Source organism: Citrus sinensis, chromosome 7 (assembly GCF_022201045.2).
Source record: "Citrus sinensis cultivar Valencia sweet orange chromosome 7, DVS_A1.0, whole genome shotgun sequence".
Lineage (NCBI taxonomy): Eukaryota > Viridiplantae > Streptophyta > Magnoliopsida > Sapindales > Rutaceae > Citrus > Citrus sinensis.
Genome location: NC_068562.1, coordinates 4,735,792 through 4,754,233, shown reverse-complemented (window position 1 = coordinate 4,754,233; position 18,442 = coordinate 4,735,792). Strand labels below are relative to the sequence as shown.

General features: G+C 34.3%; 2 protein-coding genes across 6 annotated transcripts; both read left to right on the top strand.

Annotated features, from left to right (window-relative positions):
- The first annotated feature begins 1,695 nt into the window (after positions 1 to 1,695).
- Positions 1,696 to 8,777, top strand: LOC102613597 (protein CROWDED NUCLEI 4). 4 transcript variants are annotated; one of them, XR_369400.4, is made up of 8 exons: positions 1,700 to 2,091; positions 3,501 to 3,710; positions 3,815 to 4,068; positions 4,836 to 5,301; positions 5,503 to 7,334; positions 7,448 to 7,853; positions 8,166 to 8,333; positions 8,434 to 8,777. XR_369400.4 is itself a non-coding variant. In XM_006466348.4 (8 exons), the coding sequence occupies exons 1-8, from the start codon at positions 1,915 to 1,917 to the stop codon at positions 8,271 to 8,273; spliced, it is 3,342 nt and encodes a 1,113-aa protein (XP_006466411.2). In that variant the 5' UTR covers positions 1,702 to 1,914; the 3' UTR covers positions 8,274 to 8,777. The 4 variants fall into 4 exon arrangements, 3 of the variants coding, with proteins under 3 accessions (XP_006466412.2, XP_006466410.2, XP_006466411.2); XM_006466348.4 differs by having other exon boundaries at positions 1,702 to 2,091; positions 4,836 to 5,106; positions 5,218 to 5,301; positions 8,166 to 8,777; XM_006466347.4 differs by having other exon boundaries at positions 8,166 to 8,777.
- Positions 8,778 to 10,986: 2,209 nt separating this feature from the next.
- On the top strand, positions 10,987 to 16,560 carry LOC102614378 (branched-chain amino acid aminotransferase 2, chloroplastic-like). 2 transcript variants are annotated; one of them, XM_006466350.4, is made up of 10 exons: positions 10,989 to 11,297; positions 11,381 to 11,469; positions 11,774 to 11,951; positions 12,443 to 12,619; positions 12,708 to 12,839; positions 13,481 to 13,579; positions 14,043 to 14,159; positions 15,179 to 15,274; positions 15,475 to 15,587; positions 16,163 to 16,560. In XM_006466350.4, the coding sequence occupies exons 1-10, from the start codon at positions 11,133 to 11,135 to the stop codon at positions 16,278 to 16,280; spliced, it is 1,284 nt and encodes a 427-aa protein (XP_006466413.2). In that variant the 5' UTR covers positions 10,989 to 11,132; the 3' UTR covers positions 16,281 to 16,560. The 2 variants fall into 2 exon arrangements, with proteins under 2 accessions (XP_024954930.2, XP_006466413.2); XM_025099162.2 differs by lacking the exon at positions 12,708 to 12,839 and having other exon boundaries at positions 10,987 to 11,297.
- Positions 16,561 to 18,442: the final 1,882 nt, after the last annotated feature.

The following is an 18,442-nucleotide window of genomic DNA, read 5'->3' as shown; positions in this document are numbered from 1 at the left end:
GGCGGTATATGTGTTCACCAGTTCTTCCTTATGTTGCTTGCATGTTTCCTTTACCAAGATGACCTTTTTGGATGGAATCTGATAGGGTCAGAAGCAACTGCTCTTTTCTTTTTATTTTGCCTTACCAAAACCTACTCTGCATTCCATCCTGCTCAAGGTAGTTCCTTAAGTATTACCCTGCCAGCAACGATACATCTTGAAATATACAGTTAGTTTCATGGGATTTGTGGACTGATACTGAGAATTGGGATTGTATCTGTCCTTGCACAGATTTAGATAGTAAATACTGGTTTTTATGTGACATGGTTTGGCAATAGTTGGATCATTGAAACTTGTTTAATCCTGGAAAAATACAGACACCAACAAATTTTGGATGGTTGATATGACATATTTGCTATCATGAATCACGATTTAGGAGTTATGTATTACAATGGAATTTAGATTCACAAACAACTCTAATTTTTGTAAAATCCCAGGTCCTTGGTTGAGCTTTCTGTCTTCTATTTATTTATTATTATTCTTTTAAAACAGCATTATCATTAAGTTGACATTAAGGGATCCTTTGAAGGCATCACATCACATTGGTGTCCTCTTAACCTTCTCTTCTCATCCATTTTGCCCTATCGAAGCGATTCCATTCTTGGGTCCAGCTATGTTGCAACAGTAGTACGGTATTTCTGTTGCTTTCAGTCACTGAATCTTATTATAATACAACTGTACAACTATACATCTATATCACTGTTGCAATATAGTTTTGCCCTCCATTCTTTGCAATAATCATTCTGAATCTCTGATTTTCAAACTCCTGCCGTTTTGCCTGACCAAGGAAAGACCTTATAGAAGAAAGGAACATTCTGGGCGGGTAAAGTGGACAAATATTAGTTTAATTCAAAAAAATAAAAAGAGAAAACGATATGATATCAAGAATTTCAAGCGAGCTATATCCGCCGACCCCCTGCTGCAACAATCAAAGATGATTTCTGCAGTACATGGCTGTATCAAATGCGTTATGCGTGAAACGACTAATATTCTCATCAAAGAGCGAAAGCAAATACTTCTGCCAATTAATTTTCATCGCGTCTCTTGTTCTTGACTGTAATTTTCATTTGAAAATAGAAGTTTTTTGTGGGGGCGGAATAGCTCCGCTCTATTTTGAAGACTACAACTTTGTGAGAAAACGCCCAAAAAATAATTGAAGCAGAGACTCTCCGATCATCTTTGCCTGGTAGAATCTTGTGTATTACCAGTGTTTGTCTGATTAAAATATATATATTTTTTATTTTTATCAACCATCAAGTAATGGAATCTCACGAGGATAAATAAAAGGTGAAGGTAAAGTGGGAAAAGAATCATTATCCTTATGAAAGAAATTCGCCATTATTGTTTTTAAAAATATATATTTTCTAATAAAAAAATTTGGTTCAGATTCGTCCAACAACAAAACAGGCCCAACCGAGTGACAATTAACAAACCTTTGTAGCTTAGGACGACGTGGAGAGTCGAGTGTCACTATTTAGTTTCCATCCGAAGACCCCAAAATATCAATTAAAATCCTTTTTTTTTTTTTTTAATTCAGTAAAATGGCGGCTTAAAACTCAAAAGTCATCCTAAACGACGCCGCTCCACCTTGTCATTATCAAAAACTCTCCTCGTCAAAACCTGGTCCCGCTTTTTCCTTTTATTTTCTACAACTCGGCACAGACAACTCAGTCTTCTATTTTATTATTGCAAATTAAATTATTTTTTTTCAGTAGTTAGTGAAGGGGTTTTTGTCACTTACAACTCTCGGCATCTCAAGAGAGAGAAAAAGCAAAGCAAAAAGCGAGAAGAAGTTGAAGAAAAAACGTGAAGAGTAAGCTTTACCAGTCACTGAGCGGCGCCGGATCTTAGAATCTAGGGCTTTCCTTCTCTGCGATGGCGAGTCCTAGCTCGGGGCGGCTCTCGATCACACCGAGTTCGAGGGTTTTGCAGAGCCCTTTGAGTGATGAGTCGATCTGGAAGCGGCTTAAAGAGGCTGGACTTGATGAAGAGTCTATTAAACGGAGAGACAAGGCTGCTCTCATCGCTTATATTGCTAAACTTGAAACCGAGGTTCGTTCATATCCACTCAAGTATGGTTTTTTATTTGTTGTCTTGATTTTTGTTTCATTTTTGTGTTGTTTGAATTAAATTGTATGCTAAGTTCTGTGGGTTGCATAAAATTTGAAAAAATAAAAGAAACACAAGAATGTTACGTATCATCCTAAAAGAAGAATGTCAAGGCTCCAAATACTGTTTTATTTGAACAAAACTAAAAGACATTGTACAAGCTTCTCAGTTTTGATTTGCGTACACTGAATTGTCCTGCTAATTAAGAGCAGTTGTGCGCTTCCCTTCAATTTAGATTTTAATCTGATTAAGTGTGTGGTTTTAATCTTTAAATATGAGGGTGAGGAAAGTAAATAGATTTTTTTTTTTTTCAAAAAGATTGATTTTATATAGAATATATTTAATACACTTTCTGTAACCCCAGCTGCCAATTAGATTTGAGAATCAAACTCCCAAAGATATTTATTTACACGGTCTCTATTAAGGTTTGCTTTGATGTATTCCTTTCATTGTATGTTAAAAGTTTCATGTGATAGTGGCTTTGTTATTTTGTATGTACTAATTAATTCTCCCATTTTATGTATTGAGAAGGAATTGTACAGGGAAGCTGAAGTCGGATCTGCAAAAACTGTTAATTGAAAATTTTAGTTTCTTTTCTTCTATTATTAGATCTCCCATGTCTACAAATGGAGAATATTTAGGTAATCCTGTACCCAAAAAGAAAAAAAGTATTAAGTCTCTTCTTTGCTTGGGAAATTTTGGTACTTGAGAATTCTTTTGGATTTTATACAGTGACAATACATGTGTTATTAAATGTTAATCTGCTTCTTGAGAATGCACGGTTAACATTTTGAGTGTGGAACTTACTAACTGTTTAATCTTGAATCATGCAAGGTTGATGATAGAGGTGTTGGTTTAGCTAGTAGCTTTTAGAGGCATTCTTATCTTGATTATAACGGTGGTGTTTGTCTAGCAAGTAGCTTTTGGAGGCATTCTTATCTTGATTATATCGGTGATATTGTTGTTTTATATATCACTGTTTTGGAATTGTTTCAAAATATTTAAGATTTATGTTTTATCTATGCATTTCTAATATATTCTCTATATAATGTAATTTATTTATTTTGTAAATTCAAATGGTTTCATTGTAAGAAGGCTATTATATATTGTTCCTTTGGCTGAGCTTTTGAGTGCTTTGCTAAGCAAAATAGAATATTTGATGCTTTTTTGCATGGTCCTATCAAATCTTTAGTTATTAATCATTATTTTATTTTTTCTTTTGCTGCAAAAAATGTTTTTTCCCCCTGTAAATTGCTGGTGTAATGCTTTACTTTTGTCTAATTTTGTGCCTATGCTATCCTTGTATTATTTTTCAAATATTTGTTATCTCACGCCAGTGTTACATTTTGAAGATATTTGAGCACCAGCACCACATGGGTCTCCTCATATTAGAAAAGAAGGAGTTGGCCTCCAAGTATGAGCAAATTAAAGCTTCTGCCGAGGCAGCTGAACTCCTGCAGAAGCATGACCAAGCTTCTCACTTATCTGCAATAGCTGAAGCAAGGAAACGAGAAGAGAGTCTGAAGAAGACTTTAGGAGTTGAGAAAGAGTGTATAGCCAGTGTAAGATACCATCAGGATCATTGTTTGGTTGAAGTAAATTGTCTTTTCCCGCACTTCCCTACAATTTTTTTTTTCTTTTTTCACTTGTTGCCTGGTTTTTGTAGCTTGAGAAGGCCGTGCATGAAATACGTGCAGAATCTGCCGAAACGAAGGTTGCAGCTGACAGTAAATTTGCTGAAGCACGCTGTATGGTAGAAAATGCACAGAAGAAGTTTGCAGAAGCTGAGGCAAAGTTGCATGCTTCGGAATCTTTACAAGCTGAAGCTAACAGATATCATCGATCTGCAGAAAGAAAGCTACAGGATGTTGTAGCTCGTGAAGATGATCTTTCTCGGCGTATAGCATCTTTCAAGGCCGAGTATGTTTTCATTCATCTTCTTTTGGTATTTTCAGAGAATTGGTTAGTTACGATACATCCATTCAACCCTGTTTGAGTAAGGTTGTGTTTATGGACCTGATGTTCTTAACACTATGAGGCTAACTATTTGCTTGAGGAAAAATAAAAGCTTATTTATTGCATGCCTTTTCATTATACTCATTTGAGATCTATATATGTCTCTATACCACTGTGTCTGTCACAGTTCATGTTCTTAAACTTTGGAGGAAATAGGATTATTTCAGGTCCTGGCTTTGTGCATGAGTACAAAATTCAGCTTGGCTAAAAGACAAGCTACTCATTTAATCTTTGACAATCTAATTGAGCAAGTGAACCATTTTTCTGTCGAAGTCTTGTTGTGAATTGATTTTCTGCTGAGGCCCTCTTCTTTCGTGTGTGTGTGTGATTCTTTTAGTATCCTATTAATGTTTGAACCAAAATTGTGTCTGCAATTTCAATATATCTTCCATATAACAGCATGTGTCACATTATAAAGAACTCCATGTATGTGGTAGTGACCTTAAACTGAGGCAATTTGTTCTGATTCTATGGTAGAATTTACTGAACTTGAATGGGTAAGCAAAAAATGGATAGGATTTAGGAAGAAATTGCAACGCTCACACAGTTCAAAATTATTGCTGTAGTTTTCGGCTGACTCTGATTCATATGTTTAAGGGCACGACACACCTAAGTTTGCAAGCTGGCTTCTATACTAAATGTATTAATCAACATTTTTTGCCATGTCTTAGTTGTGAAGAAAAAGAGAGAGAGATTATCCGTGAGAGGCAATCATTAAGCGATAGGAAGAAGATTTTGCAGCAAGAACATGAAAGATTGCTTGATGCTCAAACTTTGCTTAATGAAAGAGAAGACCACATCTTAAGTAAATTGCAGGAACTAAGTCGAAAAGAGAAAGAGTTAGAGGCTTCAAGAGCAAATGTTGAGGAGAAATTTAAAGCCCTGAATGAAGAGAAATCTAACTTGGATCTGACCTTGGTTTCCCTCTTGAAAAGAGAAGAGGTTTATACGATTAGTTTTCCTTTTCTTTTTCTAAACTTGGTGTTAATATGTTTTCATGTCCTTTTTACTGGAAATTATATAAAATATGACTCTTCTATTGAATGCACACAGGCTGTTATTGAGAGGGAAGCTTCGCTGCAAAAGAAAGAGCAAAAGCTACTTGTTTCGCAAGAAACACTTGCAAGCAAGGAATCTGTGAGTTATTTGGTTTTAGTTGCTTTTTTCCATGGAATAAATGTCGAATGAGTAGGCTTCAACTTTTATTATTCATCATTCTGAGTGTTAAGTTTTTTTTTTTTAATTTGTTTTCTGCTTGAATGGCGTTTCATATTTCAAAAATGAATCCAAATACTTGTTCAACTATTTTATTATTTTTTTTGTCTGTGAACAATGCAGAATGAAATTCAAAAGATTATTGCCAATCATGAATCTGCTTTGAGAGTGAAGCAGTCTGAATTTGAGGCTGAGCTGGCGATAAAGTACAAGTTGGCAGAAGATGAAATTGAGAAGAAGCGACGGGCCTGGGAGTTGAGGGATTTGGATCTTGGCCAGCGGGAGGAGTCGCTCTTGGAAAGGGAACATGATTTGGAAGTTCAGTCAAGGGCATTGGTGGATAAAGAGAAGGATTTGGTAGAGAGATCACATCTACTTGAAGAGAAAGAAAATAAATTGATTGCGTTTGAAAAGGAGGCGGATTTGAAGAAATCACTTTTACAAAAGGAGAAAGAGGAGGTTAACATAATTAAGTCAGACCTTCAGAAGTCTTTGTCTTCTCTGGATGAGAAAAAGAAACAAGTCAATTGTGCAAAGGACAAATTAGAAGCCATGAAAAGTGAGGCAGGTGAATTATCAGTTCTTGAGATTAAACTTAAAGAAGAACTTGATGTGGTTAGGGCTCAGAAACTGGAGCTTATGGTTGAGACAGATAAACTTCAATTGGAGAAGGCTAAGTTTGAAGCCGAGTGGGAAATGATTGATGAAAAAAGAGAAGAACTGCGGAAGGAAGCAGAAAGTGTTGCTGTTGAGAGGGTGGTTGTTTCTAAGTCTCTAAAGGACGAGCGTGATAGCCTGAGGCAAGAGAGGGATGCAATGAGAGATCAACATAAACGCGATGTTGATTCACTAAACCGCGAGAGAGAAGAATTCATGAATAAGATGGTGCACGAGCATTCTGAATGGTTCACCAAAATTCAACAAGAGCGTGCGGATTTTTTATTAGGTATTGAGATGCAAAAGAGGGATCTCGAGAATTGTATTGAAAAAAGGCGTGAAGAGTTGGAAAGTTCTTTTAGGGAGAGAGAGAAGGCATTTGAGGAAGAAAAAATGAGAGAACTTCAGCAAATTAGCTCTCTGAAGGAAAAAGCGGAAAAAGAGTTGGAGCAAGTCACTTTAGAGATTAAGAGGCTTGATCTTGAGAGAATGGAGATCAATATGGATCGTCAGAGGAGGGACCGGGAATGGGCTGAGCTAAATAATTCCATTGAGGAACTGAAGGTGCAGAGGCAGAAATTAGAAGAACAGAGACAACTGCTGCATGCTGACAGAGAAGAGATTCAAGCTGAGAGTGAACGCCTAAAGAAGTTGGAAGATTTGAAAATTGCCGTAGATTATATGGCTGTCAGTGAGATGCAACGTTCTAGGTTAGAGCATAGCCAAAAGAAAATTTCTGCAAAAAGGCATTTGAATCAGCAAACTAGTTTAGCGCATGCTGACTTGGGTTCAGATCAGAAGTTTGATGTTACCAACAATGGTGATAGGTTCAATACTCCTTCTGTGCAAAAGACAGCCAGTGCTTCTCCTCCCAGTCTTGCTCGCTTTTCATGGATCAAGCGATTTGCTGATTTAGTATTTAAACATTCGGGTGAGAACTCCATAGAGAATGATGAAGAAAAGTCTCCAACATCTGACCATGAAGATGCCAGCTTGACTATTAATTCTAGGAAGAGGCAGCCGGTGAGATATTCTTTTGGAGAGCCAAAAGTGATACTTGAAGTGCCCTCTGAAAATGAGGTTGTTAAAAGAACAGTTGATTTGGAATCTGAAAACAATCAAAATGCCGCTCAAAAATGTAAACAATCAGTGTCTGAAGACGGGATTCATGCTGCTAGGAAGAGAAGGGTTGATGTAGATTGTGTTGATCCATCAGAATTGCTAATGCAAAACAACAAGAGGAGGAAGCAACAAGAAGACTTTCCCAGAAATTCCTCTGAAGAGGCCATTAACCACGGGTGCGATGCTTTATCTCTAAAATCAGTGTCTTTAATTTATTATTTATTTGTGTATTTACATCTGAATGCATTTAGTTGCTTACAATCTAACAATTTGATGTATTTGTTCTCAGTGCAGTTGCTGAACAATCAAATCTACCAGAGGATCAACATACATTGACCTCAAAAAACAAATCAAATGTTCCCGAGGGTCTGCATACATTGACTTCAAACAATCACACCCAAGGAGGTAACGAAGAGGCCAGCATACTAATTGTGGATAAGATCATTAAGATTTCTGAAGTGACTTGTGAAATGCCTGATGCTGACAACTTCATCAATCAAGAAAAAATAGATGGTTCGCAGAATTCTGTTGCGGAATCAGTTCAAGATATTGTTAAAGTTGGAGGTACAAATGATCATTCAACTCCTGCCCATACAGATGATGTTGTCCTTCCATATGTATCTGAGATAGACGGAATGGTACAAGAGAAGCAAATGGGAAATGTGAAGGATCTTACTGAGTGTGGTCAGGCTCAGGTACTAATGTTCTTACATACTTCCTTTTTGTATATAATACTGGCCTATGATTCTTGTTCGCTATTTCTGCATGATCTACTTGTGTGTTTATATGATGGGATAAGTTGCTTCTGTTAATCATCTTAATCAAATTAATAAGAATGCTGCCTATACCCATCTGTCCTTTTTGAAAAAAAAAAAAAAAACTCCTTCATCTCTGTCTTCATCATCATCAAGGATTTTGAAATATTGCTTTCTTGTTCTTTTGCTCTACTCTCTTTTCTTTATCACGAGGTGGAAATTCATGTATTTTTTCATTTCTGCAAATCTCAGAATGAAATAGGTGAACACAAGCTAGAATGTGAGCTTGTCCAGTCAGACAACAGTAAGAAGAACAAAGAGCTAATTGCATACAGGACAAGATCAAAACAGAAGAAGTAGAATTTTGGAGCAGCTACATTTTATTGCTTGAATGCTGGATCTGGCTTGGCTTGCACTGAAGTACCTATCTTCCTCTTCCTGGTTTTGTTATTCGTCAAGTGATGGTATAGTTAACAAATTTGTGCACCAATTACAATTTCCTCTTTATGATGTGATTCAGGTTATGGAAGGTGATTAATATACTGAGGGTTTTAGTTGATATGATTTGCGACTGCCCTTTTAGCGGCTGGTGGCCCAAATTGTAGATGACTTAGGTAACTGTAATCTTTGTTAGAAATTTGTAAATTTTTGTCCATCCTAAATGATCTTTTCTCTGTGTGGGTTTCTTGAGGAAAGCTGAAAGAAGTTTGGTGGTTTGTATTTTGCTTGTATCCTGGCTTCTGAGTTTCCTACATTATTTTGGTAGAGTTTTAGACTAATTATGTTGGGGGAGATCAGTTCCTTCCTAGAAGTTGGTGTTTATTTATTTTTATTGCAAGTGAAGTGAATTTGTTCTAAGAGTTAGTGATTTTTTTTTTTAATTATATTTTACAAACCTTCTAGCTGGTTCTTGTCTTGCTGATCTTGAATCAGACGGTTCAAATTCTCGGTTAGGGTTCAAATTCTCAAATTTGGACACTTGGCAATCAAACTCTATAGATATCATTAACATTTTTGAACGAAAATAGCTGACAAGAATTCGTTAGTATTCGCCGGAAATGATTCTCCTCAAGTTTTACGATATTACTTTGCCGCAGCCTTCTTTGCGCGGTAAAGAAGCCGTGTGAAAAAAGAAAATAATTAATTCAGAATCATGGTTCTATGGGCATAATAGATATATAAAGTATGAATTTTTAAATTTTGGAAATGGGTTGTTGAGTAAATTAATAGGTTTAATAGTCATAAATGCATGTATAAATTTATTTTGTACAAATTAATATGGTATGATAAGATTGATTGAATTAAATATTATTTCATTCACATATTTTTTTATTTTATATTTTTATTTAATCAATGAATTAATGTCACGTCAGTTTGTGTAAAATAAATTTATACAAGAGTTTCTGATTCTATCATCACTCAATATTTTAATGGATTCCATGTTATGAACCCTTAAAATTTTATATTTTCTCCGTCCTTCCACCATTTGTCCGAATATTAATAGACCAACGCCAACGAAAATAAATAGGGCTGAGTAGATTTCTTTCGTCTGTTGACTTGGAATTCCATAAAAGAAAAATTGATTTTGCTTTGATATGTAGTAATCAATTAAGAGTTCAAAATACGTCGTGGCTTAGTGATTTGGTCCTCGTGTCTTCTGCCAAATTTTAAAGCGAAAAAATAGACATTAGTCTAGTAATGGAATTGAGCTACTTAATTTTATGCTCCGACAAAAACGTTGTATTTAGAAATAATTTTTTTTTTAAAAAAAAAAGTGGCGGCTTATGAAGTAAGCAGATTATAGAATCATCTGACTTGTTCTCTTTTTAACACATTGGCAAGTCCTTTTCTCATTTAATTACTTATTTCCAACATTTGCATGGCTCCTAATGTACGCATATACGTTTCTCTTAAATTAACAATTTAACCAACTTGTAGCATCAAATTGCTCCGAGTAGTAGTTGTTATGTGCAATAATATTGTTTCCTTCACACTGACCTTCCGTTTACCAGACAAATCTGACTTTTCAGATGCATACGTGTCTTAATTTTATACTTTAAATTTCGGATAATTTTTAAAAATCTCCACTGAGGTTTGGGCTTGTTGCAAGTAGATAGCGAGAATTGATTTATTTGTAAAAAATCCCCTACCGTCAGTTAATTTTAACATTTACCGTAGTTGACTGTGCAAAGACAATATTATCCTTAACAATAATTTGTAGACGGAAATAACTAAAAAAAAAACTAAAATTGTTGGCTATTTTACCCTCTTTAAATTATTGATATTTTCTTAAAGTTCCTATAAAAAAGATAAAATTAAAAACTTAAAAAATCCTCTTTAAATTATTGATATTTTCTTAAAGTTCCTACAAAAAAGATAAAATTAAAAACTTAAAAAATCCTCTTTAAATTATTGATATTTCCTTAAAGTTCCTGCAAGAAAGATAAAATTAAAAACTTGAAAAATAATCTTTACCTATGATATTGTAAATTTCTAGAATTGACAAGGATAAAAATGTCAAAAAATAAGATTTGTGCTTTTCGCGCCAACAATTTTTTTTTTTTTTAGTTATGTCAGTCTACAAACTATTGTTAAGGGTAATATTATTTTTGCACAGTCAACTAACGGTCAATGTTAAAATTAACTGACGGTAAGAGGTTTTTTATAAATAAACGGATTCTCGCCATCTATTTGCAATAAGTCCAAACTTCAGGGGAGATTTTTAAAAATTACCCTTAAATTTCATCTACTGCAGTGCAGATCAAGGGTTAGGATACTTTACCCCCGGGTTAACATAGCTTTCTCCCACGTTTGAAAGATTAAAAATACTGAAAATAAGAATAACAAAAACTGTCGACCCAATACGAGGGAAAAAAAATTAATGTGGAATTAGTCCCAGCACTCAGCATGTAAATGAACATCACAATACTAGACTCTGCTACCACATGCCTATATATATAAGCGTTTAAATATATATATACGCACACGCACACGCACGCACACGCGGGCCGTCAATTGCGACGTAGCTACTGGTCCAGAATCTAATAAGTCTACTGTTACAAAAGGAAATTAAAAGAAGAAGAGGAGAAAAGAAAATAAAAAATAAAAAAAAAGGTCTAGTGGGTGTTGTTAGGTTAAAAAGAAGAGGAGCAAGAATCCACGCAAGGACTTTAACAATAAAGGAAAAATCAGGAACCCAGCTTCCACAGAGAAGGAGATATGGAGAGAAGCAGCAGCGCAGTAATGGCTGGCCTTCAGCCGAATAGCCTAATCTGTCCTTTCGCTTCTTCACGTAATGGTTGTACGCTCTTCCTCCCCATTCCCAATTCCTTCTCCTCCGCCGCCGGACAAAGCCGTCATTGCCTTCCTCCCTTATCTCTCAAGGTCCATGCTCTCACCAATCACTGAATCGCTGCTTCTTGTTCTTCTTTTTTGGTTAAAAGTTCTGACATCCTCTGTTTATGCAGCTTCAAAAGCAAACTGCTTTCACTCCTTACCATGTGAACCAAACGGACTCTCCTTTCAAGCTTTTTTCCGTTTCATCTCATACTCTCAGGTTTCTAATTTTTTTTTCTAACAAAAAAATATAATTTTGTTTTTCGTGTTTACGTTGTTTGGTTGTTATCTTTTCGAATTCGCTGTCGATTTTGTAAATAGGATAGATAGATGATCGAGGGATAACTATATGATAGCAATAATAACCTTCAAAAGTAAACTAAGGGTTAATATTTAAATTAGTCAGCCAAGAAATGCTACAACTCAAAGCAATGATTTTCTTATTTTTCATATTAGGAGTTGTGTGTGTTTGTGTGTTGAGAACAAGAGTGTTGGTTTGATATGTTGACATTTCTGTGAAACAGCAATGAAACGATTCAATTAGCCGACATAGATTGGGACAACCTTGGATTTGGGTTTTGTCCTACTGATTATATGTACGTCATGAAATGTGGAAGAGATGGAAACTTCTCTAAAGGTGAATTACAGCGTTTTGGTAACATTGAGTTGAGTCCATCCTCTGGAGTCTTAAATTATGGCCAGGTTTGACCCTTCTTCATTCAAGTCCTATTCATATTCTTTCATGTTGTTTATAATTGAATTTTTTTACTGTTAGATGTTGATTCTTACTCTGCACTCACCAAGGTTTTATGAACAAGGAAAGTCTTAGGGCTGGTTTGTAGTTTTGTAAATTTTAATAGGCTAGGATTCACTTGAACCAGACCGATGTAAGGAAAAGATTACTTAGAAATAGATCTCGTTGCTGGAACTTAAGCTCAATACATAAAATCCTGTAAAATTGAGTAAAAGAAGATAAGTAGGAAAATAATTGTTTCTTTAGCATCTAACTCTGCAATGTATACATCATCATTCTTCTTTTTTTCTTTTTCATTTTATTTTTCATTTTTCATTTTTGTTCCTTTTTAGAAATCAACTGCTACAGATTAACTTCTCTTCATCATTATTTATTATGGTGTGTGTTAAGTTGCTTTAATCATAATGTGTCGTTCCACTTTTTGCTTGTTTGTAATCAGGGATTATTCGAAGGCCTGAAAGCCTACAGGAAACAAGATGGTAACATTCTTCTCTTTCGTCCTGAGGAAAATGCAATGCGGATGCAGGTGGGTGCGGAGCGGATGTGCATGCCATCACCATCAGTTGAACAGTTTGTGGAAGCTGTTAAGGCTACTGTTTTAGCAAACAAACGTTGGGTATAACATACTTCCATTTTGGATTTCCATGTATAACTGTTAATTAGAAGTGCTCTGTAAACATTCAGTAGTTAATATCTCGTTTCAGATCCCTCCTTCTGGTAAAGGTTCCTTATATATCAGGCCATTGCTAATGGGAAGTGGAGCTGTTCTTGGTCTTGCACCTGCTCCTGAATATACATTTCTGATTTATGTTTCACCTGTTGGGAACTACTTTAAGGTTTGTCATGTTTTGTTGCTTGCTAATTGAGACTAAGTGTACATTGCAACTCACAACATGGTCTTTGTTCCTTGCTTTCTGTCACTACTCTGGCTTTTATGATATATGTCCATGGACATATGCATATGCACCAAAAGACACCACATATATGCATACATACACAGATCAAATTACTTTATCTTTTTTTGCGTTGTCCTTCTCGAGGAAGTTGTTTTAGTAAATCTTTTCCTTGCTTCTAATTCTAAATTTTTATTGGTTAATGCAGTATTAGATGCTCAATTTCACGTTAAAGGTGATGATGGAATATTTCATATTTTAATCAACTTTAATTGTTTCTAGAAAAATATTACGGTTAGTGTTAACAGTTCATAAGAAATTCTTTGAAATTAGTTTGTGAAAATTTTTCTTTTTCTGGGATGAATACAAAAGATTCTGTTTAGAAACTTTGACTAGTGGTTCATTAATTTCTCTGCCACAAATCTAATTATACATAGATTAATTACACCTTAAAAAAAAAGGTATGCACCTGACTAATTAATTACCTTTACGTACAGAATCTCATTTGGTTTCATTTTCTAAAGGCAATGTCCTATCCTCTTGCCAGTATTCTCTAGTTGATTGTTTCTGTGTATGTGATCTAGGAAGGCATTGCACCCATAAATTTGGTTGTTGAGCATGAATTACATCGTGCAACTCCTGGGGGAACTGGAGGCGTAAAGACTATAGGAAACTATGCTGCGGTAAGCCTACCCTGCGGTCCCTTTTAAAAGTTTCTACATTTATGTCTTTGCGAAGTTTGTTTTGCCAGTTGTTGCTTTTTTGTTTGAGGGATTTGTCCAGTCAGTTCAAATCCCAATGTTAATGTTTTCTTTTTTGCTTAGTTGCTTTAATTTTGGTCATAGGCTGAAATTGTATGGGCTCTCTTACACAAATTCACACACTTAGCGAGCAAGTACACTCATATCTTCTTTATAATCTGTACTCATGAGTGTTACATTCTGACTATATGAGTTTTTTACATTAATACTTTTTATCCTATCATTATATATGGAAATGTGTAAGCATATTTATCATGGTTTGAAGGCATCAGGACGGTGGCATGGTTAACCTTTTGATCAGTGAGGGTGGTGTTCACAATTCTGAATCATTAAATTTTGTATTTTAGTACACTTTTACTAATGAATACAAGGTTCTTATATGTAGGTTCTTAAGGCTCAATCTGCTGCGAAGGCCAAAGGTTATTCTGATGTTCTTTACCTTGATTGTGTTCACAAGAGATACCTGGAAGAGGTTTCCTCTTGCAACATTTTTGTCGTGAAGGTATTTAACGTTTCTAGTGAAGTAACTTTTTTTTTTTAATGTTCATGAGTTTTGTACTTGCTTATGTTTGAAACAAAGAGAAATTTCTATTGAATGTTAAGTATTTATAGGCAAAGGTATTTAGCCACCTCACATATTTTCATAAAAATGTTATGCATCATTTTACATAACATTTAGTAAAGCTTCTAAACATCTGAACTTTACATTCTCATGCTGCAATAATGTCATGTGATTTTGTGACTTGCATGATCATGAAAAATTGACAATCATGCCACTGCCTTCAGCAATGGCAACACTTTCTCTGCCATGTTCCTGTTAGAGCTCTAGCTAACGTTGCTTATATATTTTATTAAAATTTGCTGGAGTCTAGACATTCTTTTACTGGAATATCATGATTGGATTGTTAATGGTGTTACTCTTATGTATGCACTGAATCATACATTTTTATATTGCAGCCTTCCAGCTATAGCCTTGCAAAAGGCTTTTTTTTTTTTTCAAGATAATGAGTTGCTTTTCTGAGAGAATCAAGCATGTACAGTAACGTTCTGTTTTGTTACTACTTTGTACAAAACAAATGGTTAGGATTTAGCAGTATGATTGCTTGCCTTTTTTCCTTATCTTAATTTTTTATTTTTGGGTGCATGTGTTAGTTCTGTTTTGTCTCAACTGCACCTATATTTTCAGCACTTCAATTTATTTAAATAAAATTAAAATTCTCCTCAAAAAAAAAAAAAAATTAAAATTAGTATGTTACGAGGAAAAGTTTGCTGTTGCCATGAGTTTTTCACGTTTGTATGTTGGCTTCTAAAATTGTTAAATGATTGAACTTTTATAAAAAAAGTAGCCTGCAAGACTATTGTTAAGTTTTAATGTCTGAAAATGACTTTTATTTGTCTACTTCGATCCCATCTACATGTTTATTATATGGTTTATTCATTTTCTCCAACACCCTTTATGAAGCATTATGTCTATAGATGTAAGTAGTGCTGATATTTTTTTTGTTTATGATGTGCTCCTAGGGCAATGTTATATCCACTCCTGTGATAAAAGGAACTATCTTACCTGGCATTACAAGAAAGAGTATAATTGATGTTGCTCAAAGCCAAGGGTTCCAGGTACTTACTATGTAGCTATGGAAATAAAATCGTGACTGAATAAATGTGGCATTATGAGAATGGAGGGTTGGCAATTCAGTACTTTTGAGGGTAGTGCTCTTTATAAACAGATCATTCTCATGTATTATCATGCACTAGCTGGACTGGGCAAATAGATTCTTGAATAAGTTAAGATCCCTAATTCTCATTTGAACATGCAGGTTGAGGAACGCCTTGTGACAGTGGAGGAGTTACTTGATGCTGATGAAGTTTTTTGTACTGGTACAGCTGTTGTTGTATCTCCTGTGGGAAGCATCACTTATCTTGGTAAAAGGTAATAACTTGTATGTTAGCTGGTGAATGAATCAACAGCCGTTTATCTTTGTCATTTGCTGCTTTTGTTAATAAAGATCATGCAAGAGCAATTTCTGTTGTATTCATTAAATGTCAACCCCAACCAAATGAAATTAAATAACTGGGGAGAGTGCATGAGTAAAGGACTTTGTTACCTGGTTGCTGTGGAAATTGCTCTCTAGGTGATTGTGGCATATCTGAAGTTTTAAGGGAAAGGAGATGCATAATTTGTCATGATTGGATCATCATGCATTTTTAATATGAAAAGAATTCACTGCCTAGCAGTTTTAACTTACAGCCTATATAATAAAGTGGAAACAGATGACTGCATAGTGAGGTTTGATGATCCACCCTTAGACTATTCTAATTGGCCTAAGAAAGATTTGTCGTATAATGTATGTCCTAGCAAGCATTTCTCTCTTAGGGCTGTGAGCACTGTGGTGATCTTTTGGACACCGGACTTTTACATCTGGCAAGTGCTCAATTGAGTCTCTGGAGCTCATTTGAAGTCTCTGAAATAAATAACTGTTGATATTTATCTTGTATTTCATGCAGGGTATCCTACGGGGAGGGTGGTTTCGGTGCGGTGTCACAGCAATTATATTCCGTGCTTACCCAACTACAGATGGGTCTTATAGCGGACAAGATGAATTGGACCCTTGAGCTCAGCTAGATCATGGTTAAGTTACTGGTTCTGGTTTGCATTTCAAATCTGTCCATCTCTCATAGGTTCACTGATCCTTGGACTGAGCTGTTGGCGGGTCTAAATATACGGTGGTGACTCAGATTTCTTTAGTTTGCTGCCTTCTTTATGTTTGATATTCAAATTTGTTCTCAAGTTACTATGAGAAATATTTGTTGCTGGGTATGTTCCACTTAGTACATCCCGCATCCCATTTGGCTACACTTGGGTACATATAAATAAAGTGAAAGTGAAGTGTTATTTAATTGAATCCACGAAGTAATTAAATGCAAACTAAATTTAATATAAAATAATTTTAATACCAATTATTTTCAAAAAATAAAGATCTATGATAACCGAACACTTTCATGGGCACACGCCTTGCTCAAACAAATTGAGCTAGAAAGCTCAAGTCAAATCTTTTAATCCTCTGCTTTCTTCAGTATTCGAACTCGAGGGGTTAATTTAATAAAATTACTTAAAAACTATTCAATTAAACCCCCTTCAGGTCTTATAATTAGGTAATTATATGGGTAACTTTATTTTAACTTAATGTTATATTTACTACTGGCGGCACTTGTATAAATTTTTAATTATTTGTTTAAATCTAAAACAAAATTACTTTCCTGTTTATGGATTTATAGATTTGTAGAATCAAATCCATATTAAATTCACTAAATTGCATGTTTTAAAGTTTTCAATCCAATACACCAATCTAAGAATTAAATTTATGTGAATTGAGCAGATTCAATTAGATCCTAAACACCATAAATTATAATGTAGGAATTTACGTAGGCGTGAAAAGCTTATTGTTTGTTATGTGGATGTCCGCTGGGGGCATGTGCCCCAATAGCCCATTCCTTCATATGATCATATCCATGTTTATTCGTTTATTGAAATATTACATTTAGAAAGTTTATTGCATTATTGTAGGATTAGAAGGCTTATGTTTGTTTTTTTTTTTTTTTTTTTGCAAATGCTACTTACTATTAAGTATAAAATCTGATCATTTTAAATCATAGACGCTACGACAATCGGTTTGAATGTGACGTGTATCAGAATTCATAAACTATATTATATTTTCCTCAGTTATTATATACATATACGTCAAGATTAAACATTTGAAAACCTTACAGGCTTGGTTTAGGTTGCATTTTGACATATCATAGTGATACAACTACAAATAATTCTACAAATATTGTATACAAATTGAGTTAGTATCACAAAGTCTACGTAATTATTTCTAATTTCGACACTATTTTTACTTTTCAATCAATCTATTCATGTCACGTAAGTTACTAATTCAGTTTATATAATAGTTTGTAGGGTCCAGCTAGCTTGCAACCGTGATTTGGTACCCTATTTTTTGTCTTTTTGTGATCCAACCCAAGAATTGTAAAAGTTATTCCAACGACAAGGATGCAATTACTTGATTATTAACGTTGCAGCCCCTCTTGTTTAAAAAAAAAGGTTAAATTTCAAGATTTTGACACATAAGTCCATCAAAATATTTTATGATTTTTATATGAGTCCAGGTAATTTAATAAATGAATATATTTAGATATACAAAAATATGGATGGATTATTTTAACTTGCTAAAATACTCCCCACATCCATTTATTTAAAATATCAATTACAAAAAATCCCAGTTTTTAGTATAATTTTTTAAAAAATAAATACCCATTTAATGTTTTACCATTTAAGATAGTGTTACTTATAAGGATAAATAATTATTTTAACTAAATAAATGAAAATTAACTTTTATTTCTATAAATTTGCTCAACATCATATAACCTTATAATTGTTAGCATAAGATATAAATTTAGTCTAAAAAAATTATTCAAAGGGTCCCCTTAGGGCAAAAAATTAATTATCATATGATAATTTGGTTGGCACAAACTCTATTATTTTTAATTTACTTATCCATGCCAAACACTATATTGGAATTAAATTTTAGTAAAATAAACATATGTCACCATCTTTAACCGCATTCAACAGACCCTAATTGTTTAGATTTGGTTATAGAGAGCAAGATATAGTTCTTTTCTTATTATAGTAGTAAAAATAAATAAAAATAAACACAATAGATTTCTTTTAAGAGAATGCAAGCATTATTTTTATGAGATTTTGTGTTCAAAAAATTAATCTAATTA